Source organism: Tenrec ecaudatus, chromosome 1 (assembly GCF_050624435.1).
Source record: "Tenrec ecaudatus isolate mTenEca1 chromosome 1, mTenEca1.hap1, whole genome shotgun sequence".
Taxonomy (NCBI): domain Eukaryota; kingdom Metazoa; phylum Chordata; class Mammalia; order Afrosoricida; family Tenrecidae; genus Tenrec; species Tenrec ecaudatus.
In genome coordinates, this window is record NC_134530.1 from 967,839 (window position 1) to 993,787 (window position 25,949).

At 53.1% G+C, this 25,949-nt stretch overlaps 1 protein-coding gene across 1 annotated transcript; it reads left to right on the plus strand.

The window, feature by feature from the left end:
- The first annotated feature begins 1,511 nt into the window (after positions 1–1,511).
- SPMAP2 (sperm microtubule associated protein 2) lies at positions 1,512–22,136 on the plus strand. Its single transcript, XM_075535159.1, has 8 exons — positions 1,512–1,795; positions 2,500–2,607; positions 2,828–2,896; positions 3,165–3,226; positions 3,778–3,847; positions 8,583–8,700; positions 20,274–20,433; positions 21,898–22,136. The coding sequence occupies exons 1-8, from the start codon at positions 1,512–1,514 to the stop codon at positions 22,134–22,136; spliced, it is 1,110 nt and encodes a 369-aa protein (XP_075391274.1).
- The last annotated feature ends 3,813 nt before the right edge of the window (positions 22,137–25,949 follow it).

The window sequence follows — 25,949 nt, forward strand, 5'->3', positions numbered from 1 at the left end:
AGCAAGAGAGAGAGAGGGGGGGGGCAGGCCTTGCCAAGTTATTATCTCTTTGCCCTCCAATCAAACTGCAACCTGATTAATCCCACATGTTCCTATTGGCCAGGTTGGCACAATAAACCTACCTGTCACACCATCTTACAGGCCCACCAGTAACGTATGCGTGTCCCACCACTCCACCTTAATTTATTCCCCAAACCACTTTACGAGGAGCTCAGCTAGCCTTCATGCCATCCCATAGTTCAACCCTATCGAGCTGCTGTAGCACCACAACCACAGTCAGTTTCCAAACAAGTTCTTCCTTCTTGACTCCCTGATGTCAGCTCCCCTCTATCAGCCCTACGCCCCTTCCACCTGATTTCTCACCCCCTCTGTATGTCTTAGGGTTTTGGTTTGAGTTTCACATCTGAATCCGTGTGTCCTGCAGACCGGGTGCTGCTTGGCCCCGGGGGAGTGTGTTGAGTAGGACACGCTCAGCCCTGCACAGGAAGAAAGCCCATTCATGCGCGGCTTTGTTTAAGGTGAAGTCAAATTTCACGGAGGACCGTGGGCTAATCAGGGGATGGTTGGAGATTCAAACCCACCCGCCGATCCTGGAAAGAAGGATGAGGCTGTTTGGCTCTCCAGACATCTGCCCTGTGCAGCAGCTTAGGGAGACACACGTGAGGGTGGCCTGCCTCCCCTCAGAGCTGGGAACAAGAGGTCAGTGAGGGGGGGGGGGCGATGAGGCCAGACCAGGCATTGCAGCAGCAAGTGCGAAGGAACCAGGATGAGTGTACACTTGGGCATTGTGTTAGTCTGGGTGGACCAGAGAAACAAATTCATAGACACACGAATGTATGTAATAGAGAACTTTATATCAAAGAGTAATTGAATATTGAGAAAACTTCCCAGCCCAGTACAGATCAAGTCCATAAGTCCAATATTAGCCCAGATGTCCGATACCAGTCCATAAATTCCTCTTAGACGCATGCAACACATGCAATGGCCCCGAATGCAGCAAGATCACAGGCCAGTGGGTGGAAAGTCTGGTGGATCCGGTGGCGTGGGTCTCCACGTGTCTCCTCCAGATCCAGGTCTCTAGCTCCATCAGCATAGCTCCATATGGCTTGTCTGCAGGAATGTCTCACAGGATCGAGTGTATCCGGCCTCCAGTGAGGTAGTTATCTCCGTAGAGCCTCCAAATGCGGTCATCAAGCTTGACCTGATCAATAGGTGAAACTCCACCCCTTCACTCTTGATAGTCTCAAGTTGATAGCAGATGATGTCACTCCCACAGGCATTCATGGGATAAGGGCAGCGTGGCTGAGGGGTAGAAGCAAGAGACAGTGGGGGCAACGGGCAGGGCCAGTGAGCAGGGCCTCTCAGCTCCTGGGAGCTTCAGTCCTTTCCATGGTGACTGGACAGAGATTGGAATGTGGCCAAGACTGTGGGCAGGACATTCTGCTGTTGCCACAGGAACCACAGAGGCACTTGGGTGTTGAGGGAGGAAGGTACAAGGCCAGAAGGGTCCCATGGGGGACCACAGGCAGAGCCTGACGCACACTGAAAACGTTGGTGAGGAAGACATCGAGGCAGACAAGGCCCAGGACCATGAGGTGCTGGATGCTGAGGGCCCGGGCTGGGAGCCCCAGCACCTGGACCACTTCCAGCCGGAGCTGGAGGACCCTGAGGAAGAGTTTTCCCTGGAGGAAGTCATCAGAGAGGAGACCCCGGAGGCGCCGAATTGGGAGGAGGACCTTTCCACGCAGGAGGGGGTCCCAGAAAATCAAGTGGAGGAGGACATTCCTGAAGTGAGGTGAGCATGGTGGGCTGCTGGGGTCCGTGAGGGAGGGGACAGTGGAAGGGCTACAAGGCGATGGATTCGTGGCGGCAGTGGGAGGCGGGGGAGGTAGGGGGATGGAGAGCAGTGGGGGCTGGGGCGGTGGGAGGGCTGTGGGGGGGCAGGGCAGTGGGAGGATGGGGTATTGGAGAAAAGGGCGCAGTAGGGGCTGTCAGGGATAGGGCATCTGGGGCTTAGTGGGAGGACAAGGCTGTGCAGGGGCGGAGTGGAGGGGGCAGAAATTCCTCACCCCCACCTGCAAGGCCCAAGCTCTCTTCTGGGTCTCTGAGCGTGATTCTGGGGTGACACTTGCCTTTAAGGCAAAACCTGGGGAGCACAGGCCCCCTTCATGAGGTAGCAGGTGTTGACCGATGGACTTGAGGTGTTGAGCGGGGGAAGCTATGGGGGAGGGGGCACGGGCTCAGTCAGTGCTCTGTAGCTGTCTGTGAAGCAATGGACTGGCTGGGGCTGGCGGCGGGGCTGGCCTCGTGTCCACTCCAGGGAGGAAGGTACTGCCCCTTCGGCACACCCAGGGTCTCGGGACCCCACGCTTCTGTCTGGAGGCGTCACCTTTGGAGAGGAGACTCATGAAGGGGCACTAGGCCAGATTCAAGGTGTTTGAGCAAGAGAGCAAGGTCTCTGGGCTGACCGACCGTGACCGAGTCCCTTCCCTGCACCAGCCAGCTGTCCATCAGCCGCGGGTGGCCGGAGTCCAGAGGGAGGAAGAAGCGGAGGAGGCTCTTCGAGCTGGCGAGGCCCAAGACCTGCTGGCAAGCCATGAAAGACAGGTGACCACCGGCAGAGCCAGGCAGGCCCTGGCCCTGGCCCTGGCCCCGGGTCCCCTTCCACCTCCCCAGGTCCTCCCCGTGTCCCGCCTGGGATGGGGAGGGCAGGTGGGGCCCAGGCAGCGAAGGAAGGAGGAGGCCAGGGGAGGGGGAGAGAGATCTGGGGCAGGGCCTTTCGGGAACAGGAGCGGAGGGCAGCGGGGGCTGGACCTTCTCCTCACAGGGTGGGCTGCTGCCAGGGCTTTACCTGGATCTCCCCCCGCAAAGCCATCTTACACTTCTCTCTCTACTGGTGAGTCACCCCGCCCCGCCCCTGGCCCCGGGGGGCCGCGCCGGGTGCAGGGAGACTTCCCCCTCCGACCCCCAGGACCGGCACCGACCTACTGACTCCACGCGGGCGGACAGGCCCTCCGTGCCCGGCCAGCTGTGCCCCCGCTTCCGCAGTCCTCTGTCCTCTGTCTCCTCGGCACGGTCCCTGCGGACTGTGGGTGCGCGAGCCCCGGAGCGGGAGCATCTATTACAGAGCCGGGCGCCCTCCCACCAAGCCCGCTGTGTTCCAGGCCGTCCGTCTACTGGACAGAGCGCTTCCTGGAGGACACCACCCTGTCCATCACCGTGCCCAGTAAGCGCAGCCGGCTAGTGTCTGCCCGTGAGCGCCTCCGGAGGCGGGGGCTGTGATGGGCACCCCAAGCCCCCTGGGCCCAACCCAGCCCTGGGATCTCAGGGGTCTCTGCCCCATCTCCCAGGGTCCCTGTGTCCCCATTTTCTAGGACCTCACTTTTGGACTTTGTGTCCTGTCAGGGGGAGGCTTGTCCTGGGAATGGGGTCCTTCCTAGGGAAAGGCCTTTGGACCCAGTGGGTGTGGGGTCAGTGTCTCCCAAAGGCCCACTGTCTTCCCTCACTGGGACACACCTTTCAGAGCCCCGCGGCTCTTCCATTCTTCAGGTGAAGCGTTAAGAGCAAGTTCGCTTATGGAGATAAATAACTTTAAGTCCTGGGCCCCAGGAAAGCTTGGGTCCTCACTAACTACAGTCCCAAGTCCACTTGCCCCCTTTGGTCTCCGCCCATACCTACTGCCCCATCGGGGTCATCCCTGCCAGCCCACAGCCGGGGGGTTGTTTAAGTTGGGGCTCACCAGAACTGGAGTGACTGGGCTGTTCCCAATTTGCGCAGCGGTGTCCCCCCGAATGGAGGAGCTGGCCCGACCACGGAGGTTCTACCTGGAGTATTACAACAACAACAGGTAGGAGAGTCTGCCGGAAACCCCCAGGTCCCAGGATCTGAGATCCTGAGTTCAAACCGGGGTGAGTCACTTCCCATCTGAATGCCACCAACAGACCACTGTCCCCTCCAGCCTCAGCCGTCCTCCACACTCAGACAGCGTGGCACGGTTAGAAACCACCAGCTCTCTGCGGGAGAAAGAGAAGGCTTTTCTATTCCCTGAAAGAGTTAGTCTGGGTCCTACCTTGCCGTATGGTCAGAATAGACTTGTCTGAATCCACAGTGGAGAATCGCCAGGAGCCCGAGGCTGCTTCCTGTGAAGTGGAGGTCAGACACACCTACAAACGCTTCATTAATTCTGACCCCAGACACCCCACCCCCCACTTCTCTTCCAAGATTGAGAAGCTGTTTCAATGGCGACCCAGAACTCACAGACCACACTAGCAGTTGGGTGGGGTGCTGGGTGGGTTGCCGAGAGAAAGAAAATCAGTGACACTCACCAACGTGTAAGAAAGAACTTTACAGCAACAAGAAATTCCACCTCGAGGAAGCAGCCCAGCCCAACTGAAGTCCGTAAGTCCAATGCCAACCCCAAAGTTCCCAAGGCTCAGGTAGCTGCAGGCCAAGAACACCAATAGGAGGGGCAGGAAGCAGGGAGATCTGAGACCTCCGGGTGCAGAGCCTCGTGGATCCAAGGTCAGTGAGCACATGGCAGGGCATCGAGACCTCTCAGCATCACACGGCCCACACGGGCCACTCCTGGAGTCAAGCAGAATCCCAGCAAGCAGGAAGGAGAATGGCAGAGAGAAAGGGGGGAGGGGGATGTTCTCAGTTTCTCTCTTACAAGAAGGCCACGTCCCAAGGAGGTGGCTTCAGGCTGTGACCTGATTCATGGCTGGATCCCACCCTCCACTTTCATAGAAATTCAAGTTGACATACAATGCCCAGTGACCACAGGTGGTTCATTAAGGATCAGGGTCAGGAAGCACAAAGGCAGGATCCCCTTTTCAGCTCCAGGCACCTCTCTGGGCTCTTCTGGACCGGGCAGGGCTTGCCTTGGCCCCCTGAGGACAGACCCCATCGCAGTCCCTCAGGATACCCTCCTCCCAGCCCCCTCAGGTCAGCCTTTTCTCAACACCTGATCTCAGACCCCTCTCAGCTCCCTCTGAACTCAGACCCCCTTTGAACCCCCTCAGCACAGACCCCCTTCTGAGCCCCTTAAGTACAGACCACCCCCACCATCTCAGCCCTCTGAGCATAGACCCTGTGTTAGTCTGGGTGGACTAGAGAAACAAATTCATAGACACTCATATGTATAGGAAAGAGCTTTATAGACAAGAGCAATCGAATATCAAGAAACATCCCAGTCCAGATCAAGTCCCTAAATCCGATATTAGTCCATATGTCTAATATCAATTTATAAATTCTTCAGACTCACGAAACACATGCAATGACTCTGAATGCAGGAAGCTCACAGGCCAGTGGGCGGGAGGTCTTGTGGATCCAGTAGCAGTGTAAGCATCTCAGCGCTGGCAGGGGTTTCCACGTGGCCTCTCCAGCTCCCAGGGCTCTGGCTGCATCATGGCTGTTTCATGTGGCTTCTCGTCAGAACCGTCTCCCAGGAGTGAGCCTGTGTCCTGCCTCTAGTGAGCTATTTATCTCCTTGGAGCCTCCAAATGCAGTCACCAAGCTGCGATTGACATGCTAAACTTCATCTTCATTCTTAATCCTCTCAAACTGACAACAGATTATGTAACAACCAGAGCCCCACCCGCCTGTCTCAGGCCCTGAGGACAGGCCCCCTCGCAGCCCCCCTCCCCCCAGGGCAGGCTCCTCTGGGCCCTTCTGTTGCTGCCCAGTCTGTCACTGGCCCTCAGGCGTCCCTGCTCACCGCCACTCCTTTACAGCCCTGGCCTCGCAGCGTGTGAAGGAGGACGCGGCCTTCTGCTTTCTGTCTCCGCCTTCCGGTCGTGGGGACTCTTGCTAGCTACAGCTCCGTGCCAGTGTCAAGGCCGGGCCTCCCACCACTGCCACTAACTGGCCAACCCCCTCTCTGCTGGCCACAGACTTGCGGAGTGGGCTCTGCTTACATGTGCGTGGTGTGTGGAGCAGCCCCTGCAAGGTGCGGCCAGGCCCGTGGCCAGCTCTGTGCCGGGGCCAGACGGGAAGGGCAGGCCTGCCTCGGTGACAGCTCGGGTTCCACTCCAGACCACTGCTGACAGGGAAACCAAATGGAGTCCCAGAGAGCTTTTGCTTTCCCACCGCTTGGAGAAGTGCTCACACCAGCTATGGAAGGGTCCCTGAGCGCACAAGTGACAACAGACGGAAGGCCAGCTGCTGGCTTCCACCGTGGGAGCGAGACGGGAAGTCTGCTCCTGAGGAGGTGGCAGCCTGGCTGTCCCCGAGGGGCAGCTCTATTCTGCCCACAGGGCCCCGGTGAGCCAGAAGCCAGCAGTGGCAGTGAATTCTCTGCCCTTGGATTGTCCATCAAGAAGCATGGCCATAGCTGACTTTTGGTGTGGGTGAAGACATTGAGAGGCCTGACAGGAGAACACACGTGTCTTGGGAGCAGTCCAGTCAGGGCGCTACTCACACACAGGAATGGAGAGGTCTAACTTCACGTGGGTTGGAGCGTGCTATCAGGAGGGGTGCCCTCCCCGCCCACCCGCCGGGAAGGGATGTCATGCTTGTTAAATGAGAGTCAGGGGAGAAGAGGCGGCCCTCACGGAGCTGGATCGACAGAGTGGTCGTGACAACAGGCTTGAGGATGACAGCAGTGAGAGGAGGGCACAGGACCGGGCAGTGTCCGTCGCGTGGAGCACGACGCCACTCTGAGTCGGAGTTGACCAGACGCCCCCGACAGCAGGATCTGAAGAGCTAGCCAGTTCAAGGCTCCGCTTTTGAGGCCCATCTGACTTTCAGGCTTGAGGCAAGTGCTCTGCAGAGGCAAGTGCACACAGGTTCGATGACGGACGTGAACGAAACCACATATTCAAGTCTTCTGGATGGCTTCGACCCAGAAGCACAGGGACTTCCTCGTGAGCCCAACCACCTGTGCGAAGACCTCATTAACCCTAACCCTGTGGGCGGCCACGCCCGTCCTTGAGTGGAGCGGCGTCTGTGTCACCCACGCCACCCCGAGGGCCGTGGAGTTCCACCGCGGGTCTGGCCGCATGGACCAGCTGTGGTATTCCAACCTCCGCCAGGTGGAAATGTGAGAGTCTGGCTGACAACCCAAACTGGACCACTGCTGGCCAGCCATTTGGGCTTACGGAGACTGTAGGAAAGATGCCAACCCATGGGTTTTCTAGACCGTCAATCTTCCCGGGAACAGGCAGCCTCATCTTTCTCCCGGGGAGCTGCTGGTGGATTTGAACTGCCGGCCTTTCAATGAGCAGCCGGCATCTACCCCATTTTCCCACCAGGGTGCCCAGAATCTGCCTTAGAATCCTCGAAGCACGGCTTCACTTCAGTCGGGAGCAGAGGCATAGCTGGGCTGTAATTTTCAGAGGCGTGGACCGAGGGGTCGGCCACCGAGATTAGTCACTTGCATGGCCCTTCCGGCCACGATCACTTAGGTGATGTCTTGTAAAGCTGGCCTCTCTGCCCCGTCGCTGCTGAGCCGCTGGACAGGACTAAGGTGGGTGGAGTCGCCACGTTAGTAGAGGGCGTGAACCACGTGATCCTCCTTTGCTTCCTTGGGTTATGGGCTGAGGAAAGGCCAAGCCACGTCTCAGAGCCACGCCTCCGCGTGCAAGAGCCATCTCAGAAGCGGGAACACAGAGTTCCCGGGACAGTTGGGAGAAGAGCCACCGGTGGAGCGCGCTGGAGATCTCTGAAGGGGCAGAGGCGCGGATCAGAGGCTCTGGCGTGGGCACCATGGGACAGGGGAAAGGACCAGGCTGAGAGCAGAGGTCGAGACAGGACCACGAGACAGAACAGAGTAGCAGAGCCAGGCCTGTGTCCCTGTGAGGCAGCGCGGTGGGCTGGCTTCCTGGCCCATGGAGGCAGAGGCCTAAGGACCGTGTGGCCGAGAGGCTGAGGACCCCAGAGAGGCGTGGCTGTGGACCAGTGGCCGTGTCTTTCATGTTTTCTGGTCCTGGCTTGTGGTGGCCTGTTAGCCCCCTAATTCCGCCCAAGCGTGAGTCTTGTCTGTGAGCTCGTGTGGCCATTGCCGCAGAGTACGGATGCCGTGACGAACCAGCGTGTCGGGGGAGGAAGGGTCGGTGTCGAAGGATGGAGGGGGAGGCCTGTCTGAGCCCTGCTTGGTGGCCATAGGGAAGCCAGAGCAGGCCACACATGGCTGTCCAGACCATTCTCTCAGCCTCTCTTCCCCGTTTCCTGTAGCAACCAGAGGGCAAACTCTTCACTCCCTCGGATCTAAAGCATCGCCGAAGCTCCTGGTCCTGGAGCGGGGAGAGAGCCCTGGCTGGAAGCTGTCTCTCCAGAGGACAATGGGGAGGGTTGACCTAGGCCAGTCGTTTGCTTGTCTCACTGAGCTGACCTTGGAGAAGGGGTGGCGTCATCTTCAAGAACTTCCAGGGGGGCTTCTCTCGAGGTGTCTTGGATGAATCCTTTCTCCGTGAATTTCCAGAACTCCCCACATCCCCAGGGTCTCCCTGAATCCCAGAGATGAGGGGAGAGGAAGCAGAGATGGCCTGAGCGTGCGTGCGCATACACACACACACACACACACGAACACAGAGGCATGGCCTTGCTCGGCTGCGTGGGTGGTCTAACATGTGCATGCCTCCTAGGACCACTCCCATCTGGCCCATCTCTCGCTCCTCCCTGGACTACCAAGCAACTAATCGACTGAAGGAACTGGCCACTCCTAAGATCCGGAATAACATCTGGAGCATAAATATGTCTGAGGTAGGTGCCTCACTGTTCTTTTTCCTTTTAAAATCATTTCACTGGGGGCTCTCACAGCACTCCTCACCATCCATCCATCCGTCCGTCTGTCCGTCCGTCCGTCCATCCAGTCATCCATCCGTCCGTCTGTCCGTCCATCCAGTCATCCGTCCGTCCGTCTGTCCATCCATCCTATATCCGTCCATCCATCCATCCATCCGTCTGTCTGTCTGTCCGTCCATCCGTCCGTCCATTCTTCCATCCACCCATCCATCCATCCATCCATCCATCCATCCATCCATCCATCCATCCGTCCGTCCATCCACCCGGTCAAGCACATTGGTGCATATATTGCCATCACCATTTTCCAAATATTTTCTTTCTACTTGAGCCCTTGGTATCAGCTCCTGATTTTTTTCCCTTCCCTCCCCTCAACTGCCTCCCTCACGAACCCTTCATAAATTATAATTATTTTCTTTAAAAAGAATTTTTTAGATAGGCATTTTACAAACTTTAATGAAAAGTTTTCACAGACTTACTAAAGTATCCACTATTCCCACTACAAGAAGTAGCAGCCACTTCAAATGATTAGGTTATCTGTAAAATCTAATTTAAATACTCCCCTGTGTATGTTCATTTGGGTTTTTTCTTATTTATTTATGTATTTATTTATAAAACTCATTTTACTGGGAGCTCAGACAGCTCTTATCACAACCCATCCATCCATTGTGTCAAGCACATTTGTGCATTTGTTGCCATCATCATTTTCAAAACATTTTCTTTCTACTTGAGCCCTTGGCATCAGCTCCTCATTTTTCCCTCCCTCCCTCATGAACCCTTGATAATTTATAAATTATTATTTTTTTTCATTTCTTACACTGACCAATATCTCCCTTCACCCACTTTTCTGTTGTCCGTCCCCCTGGGAGGGGATTATATGTAGATCATTGTGATGGGTTCCCCCTTTCTCCCCTCACCTTCCTCTCCCCTCCTGCTAGGGCTACTCTAGTTATTGGTCCTGAGGGGTTTATTTGCCCTGGATTCCCTGCACTGTGACCTCTTGTCTGTACCCGTGTACATCCTTTGGTCTAGCCAGATTTGTAATGTAGGATTTGGGTCATGATAGTGGGTGGGGTAGGGGGAGAAGCATTAAAGAACTAGAGGAAAGTTGTGTGTTTCATCGGTGCTACACTGCACCCTGACTGGCTCGCCTCTTCCTTGTGACCCTTCTGTAAGGGGATGTCCAATTGTCTACAGATGGGCTTTGGGGCTCCACTCCATCTTCCCCCTCATTCTCATTGATAGGAGTTTTTGTTCTGGGTCTTTGATGCCTGATCCCTTCGACTCCTCATGATTACACAGGCTGATGTGTTTCTTCCGTGTGGGCTTAGTTGCTTCTGAGCTACATGGCCACTTGTTTATTGCCTCACTGTTAATTTATTCATTTTTGCTTGTTTGTTTGTTTGAGATGAACTTGTTTGCCACGAAAGACTCTACATCCAGGTCAATTTCCTTTTTCCTCCTCTTCTTTCAAACCTCCACTATTCAGGTTTGAGGGATAAGGAATCTGGAGGGATTTTTAAAATAGTTTTAATAGACCATACTCTGTATACATTTACACAGTCTATTTTAAGACATGAAATCAACAACAATAGCCTATCAAATCCTCTGTAGATGTGGGTTTTGTTCCCATGACCCCCACTCCAACCCCTTTCCTGTTCCCACCCCTTGTGCCCGGCTTCCTCGTAATTCTCAAAGTCTGGCCTATCAGTGTAGAAACCACATTTCTTCTTCTTCATTTCTCCTGTGACAGTGGTGTTGTTAAATATTGATCCTTGTAAGATTGGCCGTGTTTGTGAAGCACACTGTTCTCTGGTTTGTCCAGGTCTCAGTTGTCTGGGAGACATGGGTGCCTCACTTTTCTATGGGCCTCTCTCCAACTCCAGAATCAGGGTGGGGGCCATGACTGTACCCTAAAGCGGGCTAGGGACAGTGGCAGAACTGGGCCCAGTTCTGTCTTTGGACAGAAGGACTCAAAGCACCAGACACCAAAACCGTGCTGTCTTTGGGTTCTCTGGGAACCCCGAGGTTGTACGCATAGAGCAAGCCATCATGGTCCCCGAGAGCCGGGTGCCGGGGCCCCTCTGCCCACCCCACCGGCGCTAGCCAGAGTGGCCTCATTGACATCGTTTTCATGAAGCCAAATTGCCCTGCTCTGTCATTCAGTCGGCACAAAGGCCGTCCCATCTTGCTTGGTTTCTCCTTCCACACGTGTAGATATTTTATAGAGCAACCACCGCGGCTTTATTCAGGAAACATTTGTACCGCTGTGTGGCATTCTGTTACACACATACTGCCTCTGATTTACCCAGAACCCTCCTGACGGGCAGCGAGGGGCTCCCACCTTCCGCCCAGAGCATCGCTGTGGCGCCTGCAGGTGGCAGCCACCAGGTGGGCACTGGCCACATAAAAATGGCGCGGCGGAACAGAGAAGCACCCTCAGCGCCAGCCCAAGGCTGAATCCTAGGACGCAGAGGTCAGACTTGCCTCCTCGCTATCACCTGCGTGCCCATTTGGTCTGAAATTCTGTCAGAATGGGAAGCTCATTGTCACCAATTTTCCATCATGCTTCTTCCAAGTCTCTGAGCCTCCAGCCAAGCGACTGGTTGAGTCTTATGAGTCAGTACACAGCCAGACAGCTGGCCATTTCTCCTTCCAAGCAGAGCCCGGCCCACCGGAGGCATTTCCACCCTGTCTTTCAGGGGGCTCCCAGACAGGGCCTGTGGTGTTGCTGCTCTCCACTCTGAGTGGTGCCCGCGTGTCGTGCAGAACCGCGTGTAAACCAAGCATGCGCTTTCACTTTCTTGGTCAACCGATCACGAAATACTCCCCATGAGACAGGCCGGGAGAAGGAAGGTAGTGTGGCCGGAATGGAGGCTGTGGGCCCGTGGGCCACTCCCTCGTGTCTTAGGTCCTTCTGGAGCCCCATCTGATAGTGGAGTGCTGCTAGCCTGTCCAGCTTTATGATCATCCAGGTCAGATGACGCCTACTTTATGACGGCCAACTCAGGAGTCGTGGTGATTGGCTGGCCCATGGTTAGGGGCTCAGTGCGTACTAAGGTCCAGAAACGAGCCCAAAGCTGTTTCTCAAAAGGAGCTGTTATCTGTGTATAGCATGGCAAAGCCACGTGGGCTTCCCCCACCACAGTTGACGTGGGCACAGCCACTGTTGAGTGTCCAAAGCAATTAGCTCGATAGAATGATGGAATGGCCTTCTGAAGACGCAATTCTGGATCCAGTTAGTTTGCAGTACCTGTCAGGGTTGGGGTAATGTTCTCCCGGCCACTGCATAAATTGTACTGTTCCTTCAATCGCCAGGATTCATGAATCCAGGAACTTAGGGGGGACTTACTTGGAGAATTTTTACTTCCTGTGTCTGTGATCCAGTGGTCTTTGGATCAGGGGTCTTAGTTCGCCAGGGTGGGATAGTTACACTTGGAGACACAATGCTGATTCCATTTAACTGGAGTGAAGAAAATATCCCCAAGCCACTTTGGCTTCTTTATGCCTCGGGGTCAATAGGGAAAAAATTGAGTTATTATATTGGGTGGTGTGATTTATCCTAATCACCACGGGAACTTGGATGGATATTACACAACAGCTAAAGAAGAGCTTGCCTGGAATAAAGGAGATCCATTAAGACATCTCTTTGTACTGCTGTGGGCTGTGGTTACAGTCCGTGGTAAACAATTCCAGCATGGTTATACTCATGGCGCAGACCCTTACGGAATGAAGGTTTGGGTCATCCCAAGCCAGGTAAATAACAGTGACTAGCTGAGGTGCTTGCTAAGGGCAAAGGGCGCATGGATTGTGTGGTGGAAGAAAGTAGTTATAAACACTAGCTATACCATATAGGCACTTGAGACATGAGGACTGTACTTGTGATGAGTATTTCTTCCTTACAGATGTGCGTCAAATACTCTTGTTTCCTCCAACTAGAAAGTATCAGATGCAAATAGGGCTAATGCATTTTTAGATGTACGTGTGTTTGTTGTATCTGGTTAGGTCAAACGATGACCTTATACATTTCTCCATTTAGAGATTATACATAGCTTAAGGGTAGGCGTACAGAGGTTAAGGTCACAAGGGGTTGTCTGTGAGAGGAATAAAGTAGTGTGTCAGCTTGACTGGGCCACAATTCTCTGATTTGGTAGCTCTAAGTAGTCATCTTCCACGACGAGATCTGATATAATGTAATCGTGTTCACCATGCGATCTGCTGTGAACAGCCAATCCGTGGACAGGTTTCCCTGAGGGTGGGGCCTCCGCTGTATGTCCATATATGAATAGCCTGGCAAAGCTCTCTGATCTGTCTGGTCTCTGCCAGTCTTGATATTTGAATTGCTCCATGGACTCTGGGCTTGCCAGGCTCTCCAGCCAGCACTAGCCCCTGTGTCAATTGGCTGCACTGTGGTTGCAGGTTGCTATGCGAAGCTTCAAGCTGTGCCGCCCGTGTCAATACCAGCAGGGCCACCCATGGACGGGGGTCTCAGTGGAGCCTGTAGCCAAAGAACAGAAGAACTAGGAAGAAGGAAGAGCTGATCACTGCTAAACTTTAGTCACTGAAAGCCTCCTGAGTATCAGTGGGACACTGATAGCGTGCCCCTCGGGTTGGAAGGCATTCAGAATACGAGTGGGTAAGAGCCACCTCCTCTAAGCAGAGTTGACGTGAATGATGTGGCTGGAGAGAGCGTTCAGGACGTTCACATGCGCGTTCACATGCGCAATTCAAATTGAGCAGCAGCAGCTGCAGACATCCAGTCACAATTCAGAACATAGACTGCAAAGTCGGAAACGAGGGAAATGGCAAATGGTTGAACAATGAAACGGGACACACAAAGATGGATACCTGCGGCATTAACGAGCTGAGACGGACCGGGACCGTGTTAAATTGTACCATCGTACGCCTTACTCTTTGGGGAATGACAGATTCAAGATCAGTCAGGTGCACTCACCGTCCAAAGGACCATTTCAAGGTTTACCGTGAAATACAGTGTTGTCTGCGATAGGATGCCAGTGCCCTACAAGGAAGACCAGTGAACACGGCGATAGCCTGCACCTTTCCACACCAGCACGGCATCGAGTGCTGAAGCGCAATCTTACCAGCCCAAACAAGGTCAACGTCTGAGGGTGGAAAAATCGCACATAGGCCAGTTCAGGTGGAAACTGAGGAAAATTAGAACAAGTTGTGGTAGTTACATAATCTGGTGTCAACTTGAGGTTATTGAGAGTGAAGGGGTGGAGTCTAGCCTGTCAATCAGGTGGCAGCTGGATGCCCTCATTTGCAGGCGCTACGGAGATAAATAGCTCACTGGAAGCCAGACCCATACACTCTGCTTGGTCTTCCTACTGACCAGCCAGGTGGAGCCACGCTAATGGAGCCAGACCCCTGAAGCTGGAGGAGCCACGTGGAGATCCACGCCAGCGCTGAGATGCTTCCACCACCACTGGATCCACCAGACTTTCCACCCACTGGCCTGTGATCTTCCTGCATCCCCTGTCATTGCATGGCTGCGTGAGTCTAAAGAGGAATTTTATGAACTAGTATCAACATATGGGGTAATATTGAACTTATGGACTTGATCTGGATGGGTCAGGATGTTTTCTTAATATACAATTACTATTTTACATAAAGCTCATTCTTGTACACATGAGTGTCTGTGAATTTGTTTCTCTAGTCTATCCAGATTGAAACACAAGTCTACAAAAGCCGAAATATAGCCATGAGCATATCCACTCATTCTGAGAACCCCTCAAGAACATGCTTGATGCATTGAGCATTAATGATTCAAGACCGGAGAGCTGTAGAATGACATCAAGAACATCATACATGAAGAAAGCAAAGGTCATGAAAAAGACAAGAAAGAAAAACCAACAGCGGGTGGCAGAAGAGACTTGGAAGCTTGTTCTCGCATGTAGAATCGAAATAATGAGGTAAATGAGCTGAATGGAAAAGTGCAAAAGGCAGTTGGAGAAGACAAAGTAAAATATTATAAAGGTGCAAATATCCAAAAGGGAAGAACAAACGTAGCCTATCTCAAATGGAAAGAACCGAAGACGAAGGAGGAGGAGGAGGAGGAGGAGGAGGAAGAGGAGGAGGAGGAGGAGGAGAAGAAGAAGAAGAAGAAGAAGCAGCAGCAGCTATCAAGCCTTGAGTTGAAAATGGAAAGCCACAACCATGGCCTAAGACATAAAGATGACAGGAGGAGGACGCAGGCTGGCCAGTGTGTCAGTCTGTTGGGCACTGGGTCGGGATGAACTGGAACCCACTTGATGGCGCCTGATGGCAAGGGACGATCATGAAACACTGCAGGAGTCATTAGAGAAGAGCACCGAGTTATTGTGCCTAAAAGAATCGGTCAGCACTCAGCACTTTAAACAGGTTCCAGATGATTAATTCTTTATCATATTGAAGAGTTAAGTCCAAGATGCACTGAAGATGTGAACAAAAAACAAGGCTCTAGGAATTGGCAAAAGACCAATTGGAATGTTTCCAATAAAAAGATGCAGCCCTGGGATCACTCAATAACCTTTGTTACACAAATAAAATAAAAAAAACGGAAGCTACCTGACCAGTCAACTGAAAGAGATTCATATCTGCACTCGTTCAAAAGAAGTGATTGCAGAACGTTGAAGTCATCAAGCATGTCATTCCTGGCCCATGCAGGGACAGTTTTGCTGAAGACACTTAAAAATGGTTGCAGTAGCGCATAGAACTTTCAGAAATTCAAGTCATATTCGGAGTACGACGTGCAACGAAGATATCGTTGCTGACACCGTATGGATCTCAGCCGAAAACGGAGAATTCCAGAAAGACGTTTACCAGTGTTTGTTGACTATGCAAATGTACTCAGCTGTGTGAATCATAACAAACTATACATAACATTGTAAAAAATGGGGATCCCGGAAAATTTCGTTGTGTTCATGTGGCACCAAAAGTCAGGCATTTGAGCAAAACAAGGGGATGGTGCATGGCTGAACGCCAGGAGAGATGTGCAGCAAGGTCGTACCATTTTATCATCCACGTTCCACTCGCAGGTTGAGCACGTGTTCTGAGAAGCTGCGCTGCTTGGAGAAGAACGTGGCATCAGGACCCTGGGAGGGCACATGTACAGCCTGTGAGGTGGCACAGCCTTGCCTGTGAGGAAGATGGAAAGCTACAGTCTTCAGTGAGACCAAGAACATGTAGTATTTATGTATGTTATGTGTGGTCACCTATCATATTTATCCCGTTGTGATTGGCTAACTTCCCTCAGCACGGTATTCTCCAGGTGCGGCTGTGCCATGATGATCTGAAACATCTATTGACAAAAACAACCAACCAAACAAAACACAACAAACCACAACTTTCAGTATATTTTAATTGGATCTCTTTTTATTGCTCAGGGGGTCAAGGTTTCTGTACTTTGGAGATTAGTCCCTTATCTGATATAGCATTAACGTTTGGTATATATGAGGGGGTACCCCAAAAACCCGGAGTTGCACTGGGTGGAGTGTAGCCTTCATAGTACCCATCCTCCCTCCACTAGGTGAGCATCTAGCCACTCTCTGTGAGTGCACCCAGAGGCGTCGTCTGGGAAAGCTCCCTCATGTCTCAGCGAGTTTTTCCATAAAAGCAGTTATGCTGGAACCTCGTTTTGTGTTGTTTTTGTGTGGTGGCCGATTTCAGGGAACAGCGTGTGGCTGTGACATTTTGTTTCCTGCTTGGGAAAAATGCCGCAGAAACTGCCGTGATGCTGAACACAGCTTACAAGGACAGCACTTTGGGAAAAACTCAAGTGTACAAGTGGTATTCTCATTTTGAAAAAGGTGAAATGTCGGTTGATGACAAACCTCGCTCTGGATGTCCGTCAACTTCCCGAATGGATGAAAACGTCAAAGTGCATTTGGAGTTTCTTCCACCAGGTCAGACTGTTAATCAAGCTTTCCATTTAGAGGTTCTGAAAAGATTGCGTAACAGTATGCAACAAAGAAGGCCTGGCTTGTGGCCGATGGGGTACTGGCTTTGCCACATGACAATGCACTTCATGAGATGGTTCACGAAGCCATCTCAATGCACCAGTTTTTGGCAAAACCCAGCATGCCTCTCTTGTCCCAAACACCTGACTCACCTGACCTCGCCCTGTGCATCTTCTTTTTGTTTCTGCGAATGCAGAAGGGCATGAAAGGACAGCGATTAGACACTGTAGAAGAGGTGATGAAGAAAACGAGGGAGGTGCTGGCAGCCATCCAAACAGATGCGTTTGAAAAATGCTTCCAAGATTGGAATTGCAGATTTGACAAAGGTTTTGAGTGTATTGGAGAGTACTTTGAAGGTGATGAGGTTTTGTTAAAAAAAAAAAAAAGAAAATACATAGTCTTGAGAAAACAAATTATTTTGGAGGGATACCCCCTCCTCTTGTGTGTGTGTGTGTGTGTGTGTGTGTGTGTGTGTAGGCTTGGCATATATATTCCAAGCCTGTATATAAATGTTCCAAGTCTGTGTGTTCTCTTTTCACTCTTTTGTTGAATGTTTGATGCCCACAATGTCTTGTGCTTAGGAGGTCCCAGTCCTCTAGTTTGCCCTCTGCTGTGTCAGTGTTTTTCATTATGTTGATAGTGTCCCTATGCTGTGTATTAGGGTCCTTAAGTTTGTCCCTATTACTTCATTGATTCTCTTTATAATTCTAGGGTTTACATTGAGGTCTTTAATCCTTCTTGAGTTAGTTTTTGTATCAGGAGTGAGGGCTGGGTCCTGTTTCATTCTCCTAGAAATGGAAATCCAGTTTTGCCAGCACCATTGGTTGAAGAGACTACCTTTTCCCCACTTCATGTATTTCTGTCCTTTGTCCAAAATCATAGATTTATTTCTGCTTTGTTGATTGTTCCATTGGTCTACATATCTGTCCTTGTACTCTGACCAGGTTGTTTTGACTACCGTGGCTGTACAGTAGGTTCGAGGTATGGAAGTGACAGACCACCTACTTTGTTGTTGTTATTAAGTAGCACTTTGCTTATCCTGGGTTTCTTTTCGTTCCATATAAAATTAGTGATTTGTTTTTCCATCTCTTTAAATAATAGTACTAGGATTTGGATGGGAATTGCATTATATTCACAAATTGCTTGGGATAGTAATGACATTCACAGTGTTAATTCTTCCTATCCATGAACACCGTACTGTTGCTATTGTGTTGAATGATCGTCGATGAGATGGTCTTGTGAAAGTGAGGGGACTTGAAGCCCTTGCTGATGGCGATCAAAGATTGTAAATCAGTGTGGGTTACAGCTCAATGCAAAGAAAACAAGACTGCTCACGACTGGTCCAGCAGACACTGACACAAGTGGAGGAAAGACGGAAAGGGTCAAGGACTGCCCAATCATTGGATCCATAATCAACACACACGGAAGTAGCAGTCAGGAAATCAAATGACACATTTCGTTGAGGAAATCTGTGGCACAAGACCCGCTCCTGTCACTTTGAGGACTAAGACGTGCCTGTAGCAGCCATGGCCTTTTCAGCGGTCACACGGGCATATGAACGCTGGACAACCAGGAAGGCAGGCTGCATAAGAGTCGATGCGTTCGAGTTAGGTGTGGGTGAAGAAGGTTGGAGACACCGTGTACTGCCAGAAGAACGAAAACGTCGACCATGGATGAAGCGCAGCCAGAATGCGCCTCAGAAATAAGGTAGGGAAGACTTCATCTCACATAACTTGGCCATGATGTCAGGAGAGTCGTGTTGGAAAATGACATGCTCAGTAAAGTAGAAGGGCAATGAGAGAGGAAGACCAGCAAAGCTGTGGAGGGACACAGTAGCTGCAACAACTGTGAGGCTGCTGCAGGACCAGGCAGTGTTTCGTCTTGTCACACGCAGATACCATGTGTCAGAACCAACCTGGTCCCGCCTAACAACTAGTCTGCCGCACAGACCTCTCTAGAATATTGGAGAGCAAGGATGTTACTTTGAGGACTAAGGTGTGCCTGACCCCAGCCATGGCATTCTCCATTTCATCATATGCATGTGAAAGTTGGAGATTGAAACCAAAAATCATATCATTGTAAATGTGTGACTGCAGTTTGGAGACTCAAAGCCCATCAGCAGCCAACTGGACACCCCTTACTGAAGGGTTGTGGGGAGGAGGTGAGCCAGTCAGGGTGCAGGGTAGCAATGAAGAAACATATAAATTTCCTCTAGTTCTTAAATACTCCCCCTGCCCCATTATCATGATCGCAATTCTACCTTACAAATCTGGCTAGACCAGAGGATGTACATTGGTACAGATAGCAACTGGAAACACAGGGAATCCAGGACAGATGACTCCTCCAGGACCAGTGGTGAGAGTGGCCATGCCTGGAGGGTGGAGGGACCATAGGATAGAAAGGAGGAACTGATTACAAAAATGTACATGTAGCCTCCTCCCTGGGTGATGAACAGCAGAGAAGAGGGCAGGGGGAGACGTTGGACAGTGTAACATATGACAAAATAATAACAATTTATGAATTATGAAGGGTTCATGAGGTGGGGTGAGTGGGGAGGGAGGGGAAAATGAGCAGCTGATATTAAGGGCTCAAGCAGAAAGCAAATATTCTGAGAATGATGATGGCAACAAATGAACAAATGCGCTCGACACAATGGATGTATGTATGGATAGTGATAAGAATTGTATGAGCCCCCAATAAAAATATTTTTTAAAAAAAGAACGTTGGACATTGAATAAAAGTTGGGCTGTGGAAGAATCGAGGCGTTTGAATCGTGGGGCTGGAGAACCATATCGGCAGCACCATGGACTGCTGAGAGACAAACAATCCTGCGCTGGACGAAGTGCGGCCAGAGCGCGCCTTAGAGGCGAGGACTGTGTCTTCTCAGTTGGAAGCGTGCCACATCGGCAGATGAGTGGCTTGAGAGCTTTGCTCCACCCGTGGCTGCATGCTGATGGGCAGCTCTTCCTCAGTGGCATTCAGAGTGCCCCCCAAGCTGAGGGCTCTGCCGCTCTGCCAATAAGTGCCCGGAGGCACCCCACTCCTCCAGTAAACCTCAGCGCCAAATCACCTCTCTCTCTCTCTTCCCCCTGCCCCCCATTCCATGGGTCACAAAGGTCACCCCACCATCTCCTGCTTCTTTCACTGCTTCTTGCCATCTCTCCCAGCCTTGTTTTTAAAATTAAGAAAAAGATCATTTTATTGGGTGCTTGTATAGCTCTTATCACAATTCATATATACACCCATTGTTGTCCGCCCCCTGGGAGGGGTTGTGTGTAGCTCACCGCAGCCTCAAGTTCCACAACTCTCCGTCTCATGGGTATGAGAGGTTCCCAGCACAGAGGCCTCCACTCCACTCCCATCTCTTCTTGGTGCAGTGCGATGTGCCCTTCCGGCTCACTTTAAACCTGGCGGGATGCCGACACTGACGGCTGCCCTCATGCATGGTGCATACGCCTTATTTGCTTGGCTCCATGCCCCCAAGGGTGCCATGCGTGACACCAGAGACCCTGGCGGTGTTGCTGTGCCTCAGGACAGTCAGGATGGCAGTGGGCTTTCCACCCGGTCTGTTCCCAGGTGTCCCAGGTGTCGAAAGCAGCCCAGATGGCCATCCCCAGCCCACGGATCCTCCAGCTGGCCGAGCCCAGGTCCCCAGCCACCCTGTTGGAAGAATGGGACCCCATGCCGAAAAGCAAGCCGCACACATCCGACTACAACCGGCTCCTTCAGTTAGCCAGTGAGTCCAGCTCAGGTTTGGCTTGTCTGGCAGGTGCGCTGGGCAGACCCGGGACTGGGCAGGGGGCAGAAGACTTGATTTGGAGCCTGTCTTGCCAGCTCTTTGCCCACACTTCCTTTCCCTGGATGACAGGCCACTTGTGGGTTGGGCTGCGACCCACAAGGGCAGCAGTTCAAAACCACCACATGCTTTGCAGGAGAAAGATGAGGCTTTCCAATCCTATAAAGAGATACAGCCTCAGAAACCCAGAGGGGCAGTTCTATCCTGTCCTGCAGTCTCTGAGTCTGCATCGACCAGATGCCGTGAGATTTTTGGTTTTTCCCCCAAAGTTTGTCCAAGCTCCTTGGGACACTAGCAGGGCAGTTCCCCTCCACTCAGTGCCCAGGAAGCAGCAATTGGAGGAGGCGGTGGTGCTGAAGGTGAGGGTCTTCTCACCTACTGTCTTGAGTCAGCCTCGGGCAGTAGGGGTGGGTGCAGGCGAGGAGTTTGGAGTGGAGAGAAACAAACCGAGGTGCGAGGTGCCCTGGCGTTGACTTTGAAGTGGTTCCTAGAGAGCGTCTCTTCTTGGCCTGGAAGCACTTCCCATCTCCATCCTGCCCAGACCCACACTCTGTTGATCTGCACCATCGAATCTGGGCACCACAGAGCGAAACGGTGCCAGGCTCGCGCAGTCCTCCCGGTCGTCCTTCTGTCTGCCCATGGTCGCAGCCACGGTGTCAGTCCGTCTTGTCAATCCGAGCAAGGGCCTGCCTCTTTTATCCGCTGCCCCAAGCATGCGGCCCTTCTCCGGGCACTGTTCGCTCCTGGCAACACGTCCAAAGTGGGTGGGACAAAGCCTCGCCCACCTGGCTTCCACGAAACAGCGATCTGGCCGCGCTTCTTCCAGGACAGGGCTTGCTCTTTCTGACAGCCTGCGGCTCCACGATGCAAACGCCCCCAGTCCTCTCATGCGCCCTCATTCAAGGCCCCACTTTCACGTGCGCAATTGCTAACGCGCCAGCAGACGCCTATTGGACAGAATTTAGAAAGCATCCCTACGCCCCCCTTAAAGAAAAGGAAAGAAGACAATAAAAACCACTTCTAAGAAAATAAAATCCACCCCTTTGGCAACCTGCGCTGTCCCACCCACAGCCCCGCCTGCGCGTGCACACCCGCACATGGAGACGTGGTATGACAAGCTCCCCCCTCCCCCGTGCGTGCGCATCTACCTGCGCTTGGGGACGTGGTACGGTAAGTTCCGCCCCCTGCACGTGGTGGCCGTACACCTGCACATAGTGGTGCGGTCCCTGAACATGACTTCTGCTCATGGCACAGTGTCTATCCGTTGTCCTTTGATAGGTGGGCCCTTTGAACTTGTGACCCTTGACCTGGAAGGTTGCTCTCCTGTGGGCCAGGCTTCTCTGAGACTGTGAGGACCCAGCCATGCGCCCCCCTGACAACGCCCCTCTCTCCACCACCCTGCAGCGCCCAAGACGGCTTCGGAAAAGTGCGTCCCGGACCGAGACCCTCGCTGGGAGGTGCAGGAGAGCACCAAGAGGGCGGTGGCCAGTCCGCGCACCCTCTCCTTGGCCCAACCCAAGGTGCGCAAGGAATTCAACGAGGGCTACGACCCCTACCGTATTTCCCCCGCTTCCCTGAAGGCACGGGCGTCTCCTCGAATAGCCGAGCTGGCCACCCCCAAGAACAGCACCAGAAAGATGTGACCTTGCCCTAGTAAACACCCAAGTGCATCTCAATCCTGTGTGTGTGTTCAGCTCGGGCACTTGGTCGCGGGCAGCGGCGGGCATCTGGAAGCAATAATAATGTTTATATTGATATCCAACGTGAGAGTTTCACAGCCCTTTTATTTCCAGAACTACCTTCACCTCTGTCCTTCACTTTCCCCTTCAGCTCTCTGGCACCCAGTCTGGCTCCTCCCCACCCCACTCCCACCCCCAGTGTCCCCCAAGCACCTCAAACTCAGCAAAACGCCAGAATAAACCCCGCGGACGCCCACCGAGTGACTGCACTGGCGTTTACAGAGAGGTGGGGAGGTTCCCCCGTGACCGTCCCCATCTCTCAGACGCCGAGGCTGAGGCTGGGAGAGGTTGGGAAGACGCTCACGGTGCCCGGGGCCACGGTCACAAACCACCACACATTCCGTCGCTACTGATTGCCCACTTGTTGGAAGAAGTATGGCCGACTGCGCCTTGCAGGCAAGGCCGGAGAGACGAGTCTCTCACTTTGGGCGCGTCGTCAGGAGAGAACAGTCCCTGGAGAAGGACGTCGCGGTAGGTAAAGGAGAGGGTAGCAAAGACCAGGAAGAGCCTCCTGGAGATGGGTGACCCGGTGGCGGCAGCAGTGGCCCCGGCACAGGAACAATAGCCAGGGTGGCGCAGGGGCGGCCGTGTTTGGTTCTGTTGTGCACCGGGTCGCTGTGGGCCGGAGCCGACTGGCTGGCACCCAGCAACAACATGCTCACACACAGTTCCCAGCACAGAGCCAGGCTCCTGGTGCATGGTGAGGTGTGGGCAGGGTGGACTCCTCCTGGTGGCTCCTTCAGGGAACCTGCCCTAGAATCCATCACCTTTTTCTGCATTTCCCACATTTTTCCTGCTTCTAGTATCCATCCCATTCCCTGGCTTGCAACCCCTTGCACCCTCTTCCCTTGCCCCCTCTGACCTCTGCTTCTGTCCCTGTGTGTAAATGAGAGCACACAGTGGGCCCTCACACAGGAGCAGCAAGGCCTACGGGGATGGCCCAGGACCAGGCAGTGCGCTCTCCTGCTGTGAGTTAGAGCAACAACAACAATGCACAACAGGTGTCACTGTGTGTCTGGATTCCATGCCTGAAAAGCTTGTTTTCAAGGCTCATCCTGCAGTCCCTGCCCAGGGCCCCTCCCCATCCCACTGCAGGGCTGGACCCCATCATGTTCAGCCACACATCGGTTGGGCAGTTCCCCATGAATGCCCTGCAGGTTCTTGATGTCACCGCGACCTGCGCCCTCACTAGGTACTTTCCGGTTCCTGGAAACCTAACGGAGAAGATGCTGCTACCAGCCCCAATACTCATCCAGGTCAAAAACCAAAGTGGAGCCAAGGCCCTGGCGATGCTTCCACCGCCACTGGATCCACAAGACTTTCCACCCACCGGCCTGTGATCTTCCTGCGTTCTTGTCACTGCATGGGCTGCGTGAGTCGGAAGAGGAATTTACACCCTAGAGTGGGACATAGGGGATAATATTGAACTTAAGGACTAGATCTGGACTGGGCTGGGCTGTGTTCTTAATAGACGATTACTCTTTGATATAGAGCTCTTTCCTACACAAAACAACAACAACCATCACCACCAAACTCCCTGCCATCGAGTGGATGCCGACCCAGAGTGACCCCCTCTGTGTGTGTCTGAGACTGTGTGAGAGCTGGAAGCCCCTCCGCTGTCCTGCAGATGAGCTGGTGCCTTCCCACCCCTGACGCTGCTGGCGGCAGCCCAACTCGAACCCCCTGACTCCTTCCTCATGAGGGCCTCCGTGGCTCCTTACTCATCCGGGTGCTCGGGCTAAACTCCGCCCCCATCCCGCCCGCCCCGCCCCCCGCATCCTGGATGCCCTGCCTCATCTCCCTCAGCCCCCACGTCTGGTCCCTCAGCCGCACCACCGTCATCGCGCACTCTCTGTCACCACCGTCTGATGACAACCCAAGCTGCGGTCACCTTCCCTTGGTTGTTAGTGGCCGTCCAGTCTCACGGTGGCCCCAGCACGGTGGAAGGAAACATGCACGTGACGCTCATTTAGACCTCTTGATATACCAAGCAAACATCCCAGCCCAGGGCAGGTCAAGTTCGTATGTCTGATACTCGTCCACAAGTCCCTCTTCCAACTCACGCAGCCACATGCTGTAATGCAGAACGCAGGGAGATCACAGGCCACGTGGATCCAAAGGTGGTAGACATATCGCCAGGCGTCTGGCAGGTCTCAGAGTGGCTCACCTGCAGGAAGGTGACCGGAGGCAGAAGGGGAGGGGCTGGCCCCCAGAAAGCCATTGATCTCTGTCACACCTCCAAAGGAGGGCTTCAAGCCATGGCCCGATTGGCAGGCTAAGCTCCACCCACATCACCTTGCAGGTGTCATGTTGGCACAATAAGCCTAACTGTCACACCAAGCATGCTGTCTTTCTCCAGGGACTGGTCTCCCCTGACAATATGTCTGCGGTCCTTGGGTGATTTCATGTCAGCTTGAAGACGTGTGACAGTGCAGGGGTGGAATCCAACCTGTCCATCAAGCCACAGCCTGATGATACCTCCTTAGGGGCGTGGTCTTCTTAGAATTGGGGAACCTGGGACCCTTCCTCTCTCTCTGCTCCCTTTGCCTTCCTGCCTGCGGGGACTCTGCCCTGACCACGAGAGCTGTTGGAGTCCTGCCACGTTTCCCTCACCTACCCACCTTGGAGCCACGGGACTCTGCACCCCCCGGCTTGTGATCTTCCTGCATTCTGCAATGAGGCATTTGGCTCTGAGTCTGAAGAAGAACTTGGGGTCTAGCATTGGGCTCGTGGACTTGAGTTGGACGAGGCTGGGCTGCTTTCCTGATGATAATTACTTCTTAATATAAAGCTCTTTCTTATACATAGACGGATGTCACTGGATTTGTCTAGACAACCTGGCCTAACACTAGATGCAAAGGGTGTGAAACAAAAGCTCCCCAACCTTGCTTCTAAGGGACACTCTGGCCCATACTTCTTCCACGACCGACAGATCTGCCAGCCTGGTAGGCACGCGCCGAGGACATCAACGAAAGAGTGTCCCAAGCAAAGACCCACAGGATACGAGTGAAAGTGAGCGTCGCAGTGGAAGGGGACTGGCATTCCTTAACCTTTGTGTGGGACGCAGTTACATTTCCCGTTTCCTGTTGGACGGACGGGGAACTCCACGTTCAGCTTTCTCGGTGACCACCAGCAACACACCAGTGGCCCCACGGCCACGTGACTTGTGGCGCATCTGGTCCTGAGCGCCACGTTGTCTTCGGGTTGAGGACGCCCTTGTATGTACGACACGCTCCGAGCCGCTGGGTGCCAGCAGGGGTCCAACGCACCGTGGAGACCGAGGATGGAAAGTGCATGCCCCGAAGTCCCATTTCAAGGCGGGAAAAACAGGCCGGGAGATGGATGCCGACGAATCGGCAGGGCAAGAAAGTGCAGCTCCTTCCAGCCGCCCTGGAATCCCTGTTTTCTTTGGCTGGTCAACCTGAAGACCAAAACCACATGCTCCGAGTCCTTTAAAAAATTTAAAACTAATTTTCAGACGTGAACGTTTGTGTCCGTGTCTAAATCGGAATGCAAACTACCTTTCAGTAATTTTCACTTGCTTTGTGCGTTTCTTTATTTCCAGTTAACCCACAGTTCTGTGCCGCGGTGGAAGCGGACTTGAAGAGTCCCTGGTTTTCTGCCCAGGTCAAGGACACGGGATGAGGATGCAGGGGTGTCTCCTGCACCGAGAAGGACTGACTCCCGAGACGCGTCACGATGCTGAATTCACACGTC

Coding starts and splice junctions, on each gene's coding strand:
- SPMAP2 (XM_075535159.1), top strand. CDS start 1,512: ATGGGGGACCACAGGCAGAGCCTGACGCACACTGAAAACGTTGGTGAG. Junction 2,608..2,827: donor TGGCAAGCCATGAAAGACAG/GTGACCACCGGC, acceptor TTCTCCTCACAG/GGTGGGCTGCTGCCAGGGCT. Junction 8,701..20,273: donor GGAGCATAAATATGTCTGAG/GTAGGTGCCTCA, acceptor GTCTGTTCCCAG/GTGTCCCAGGTGTCGAAAGC.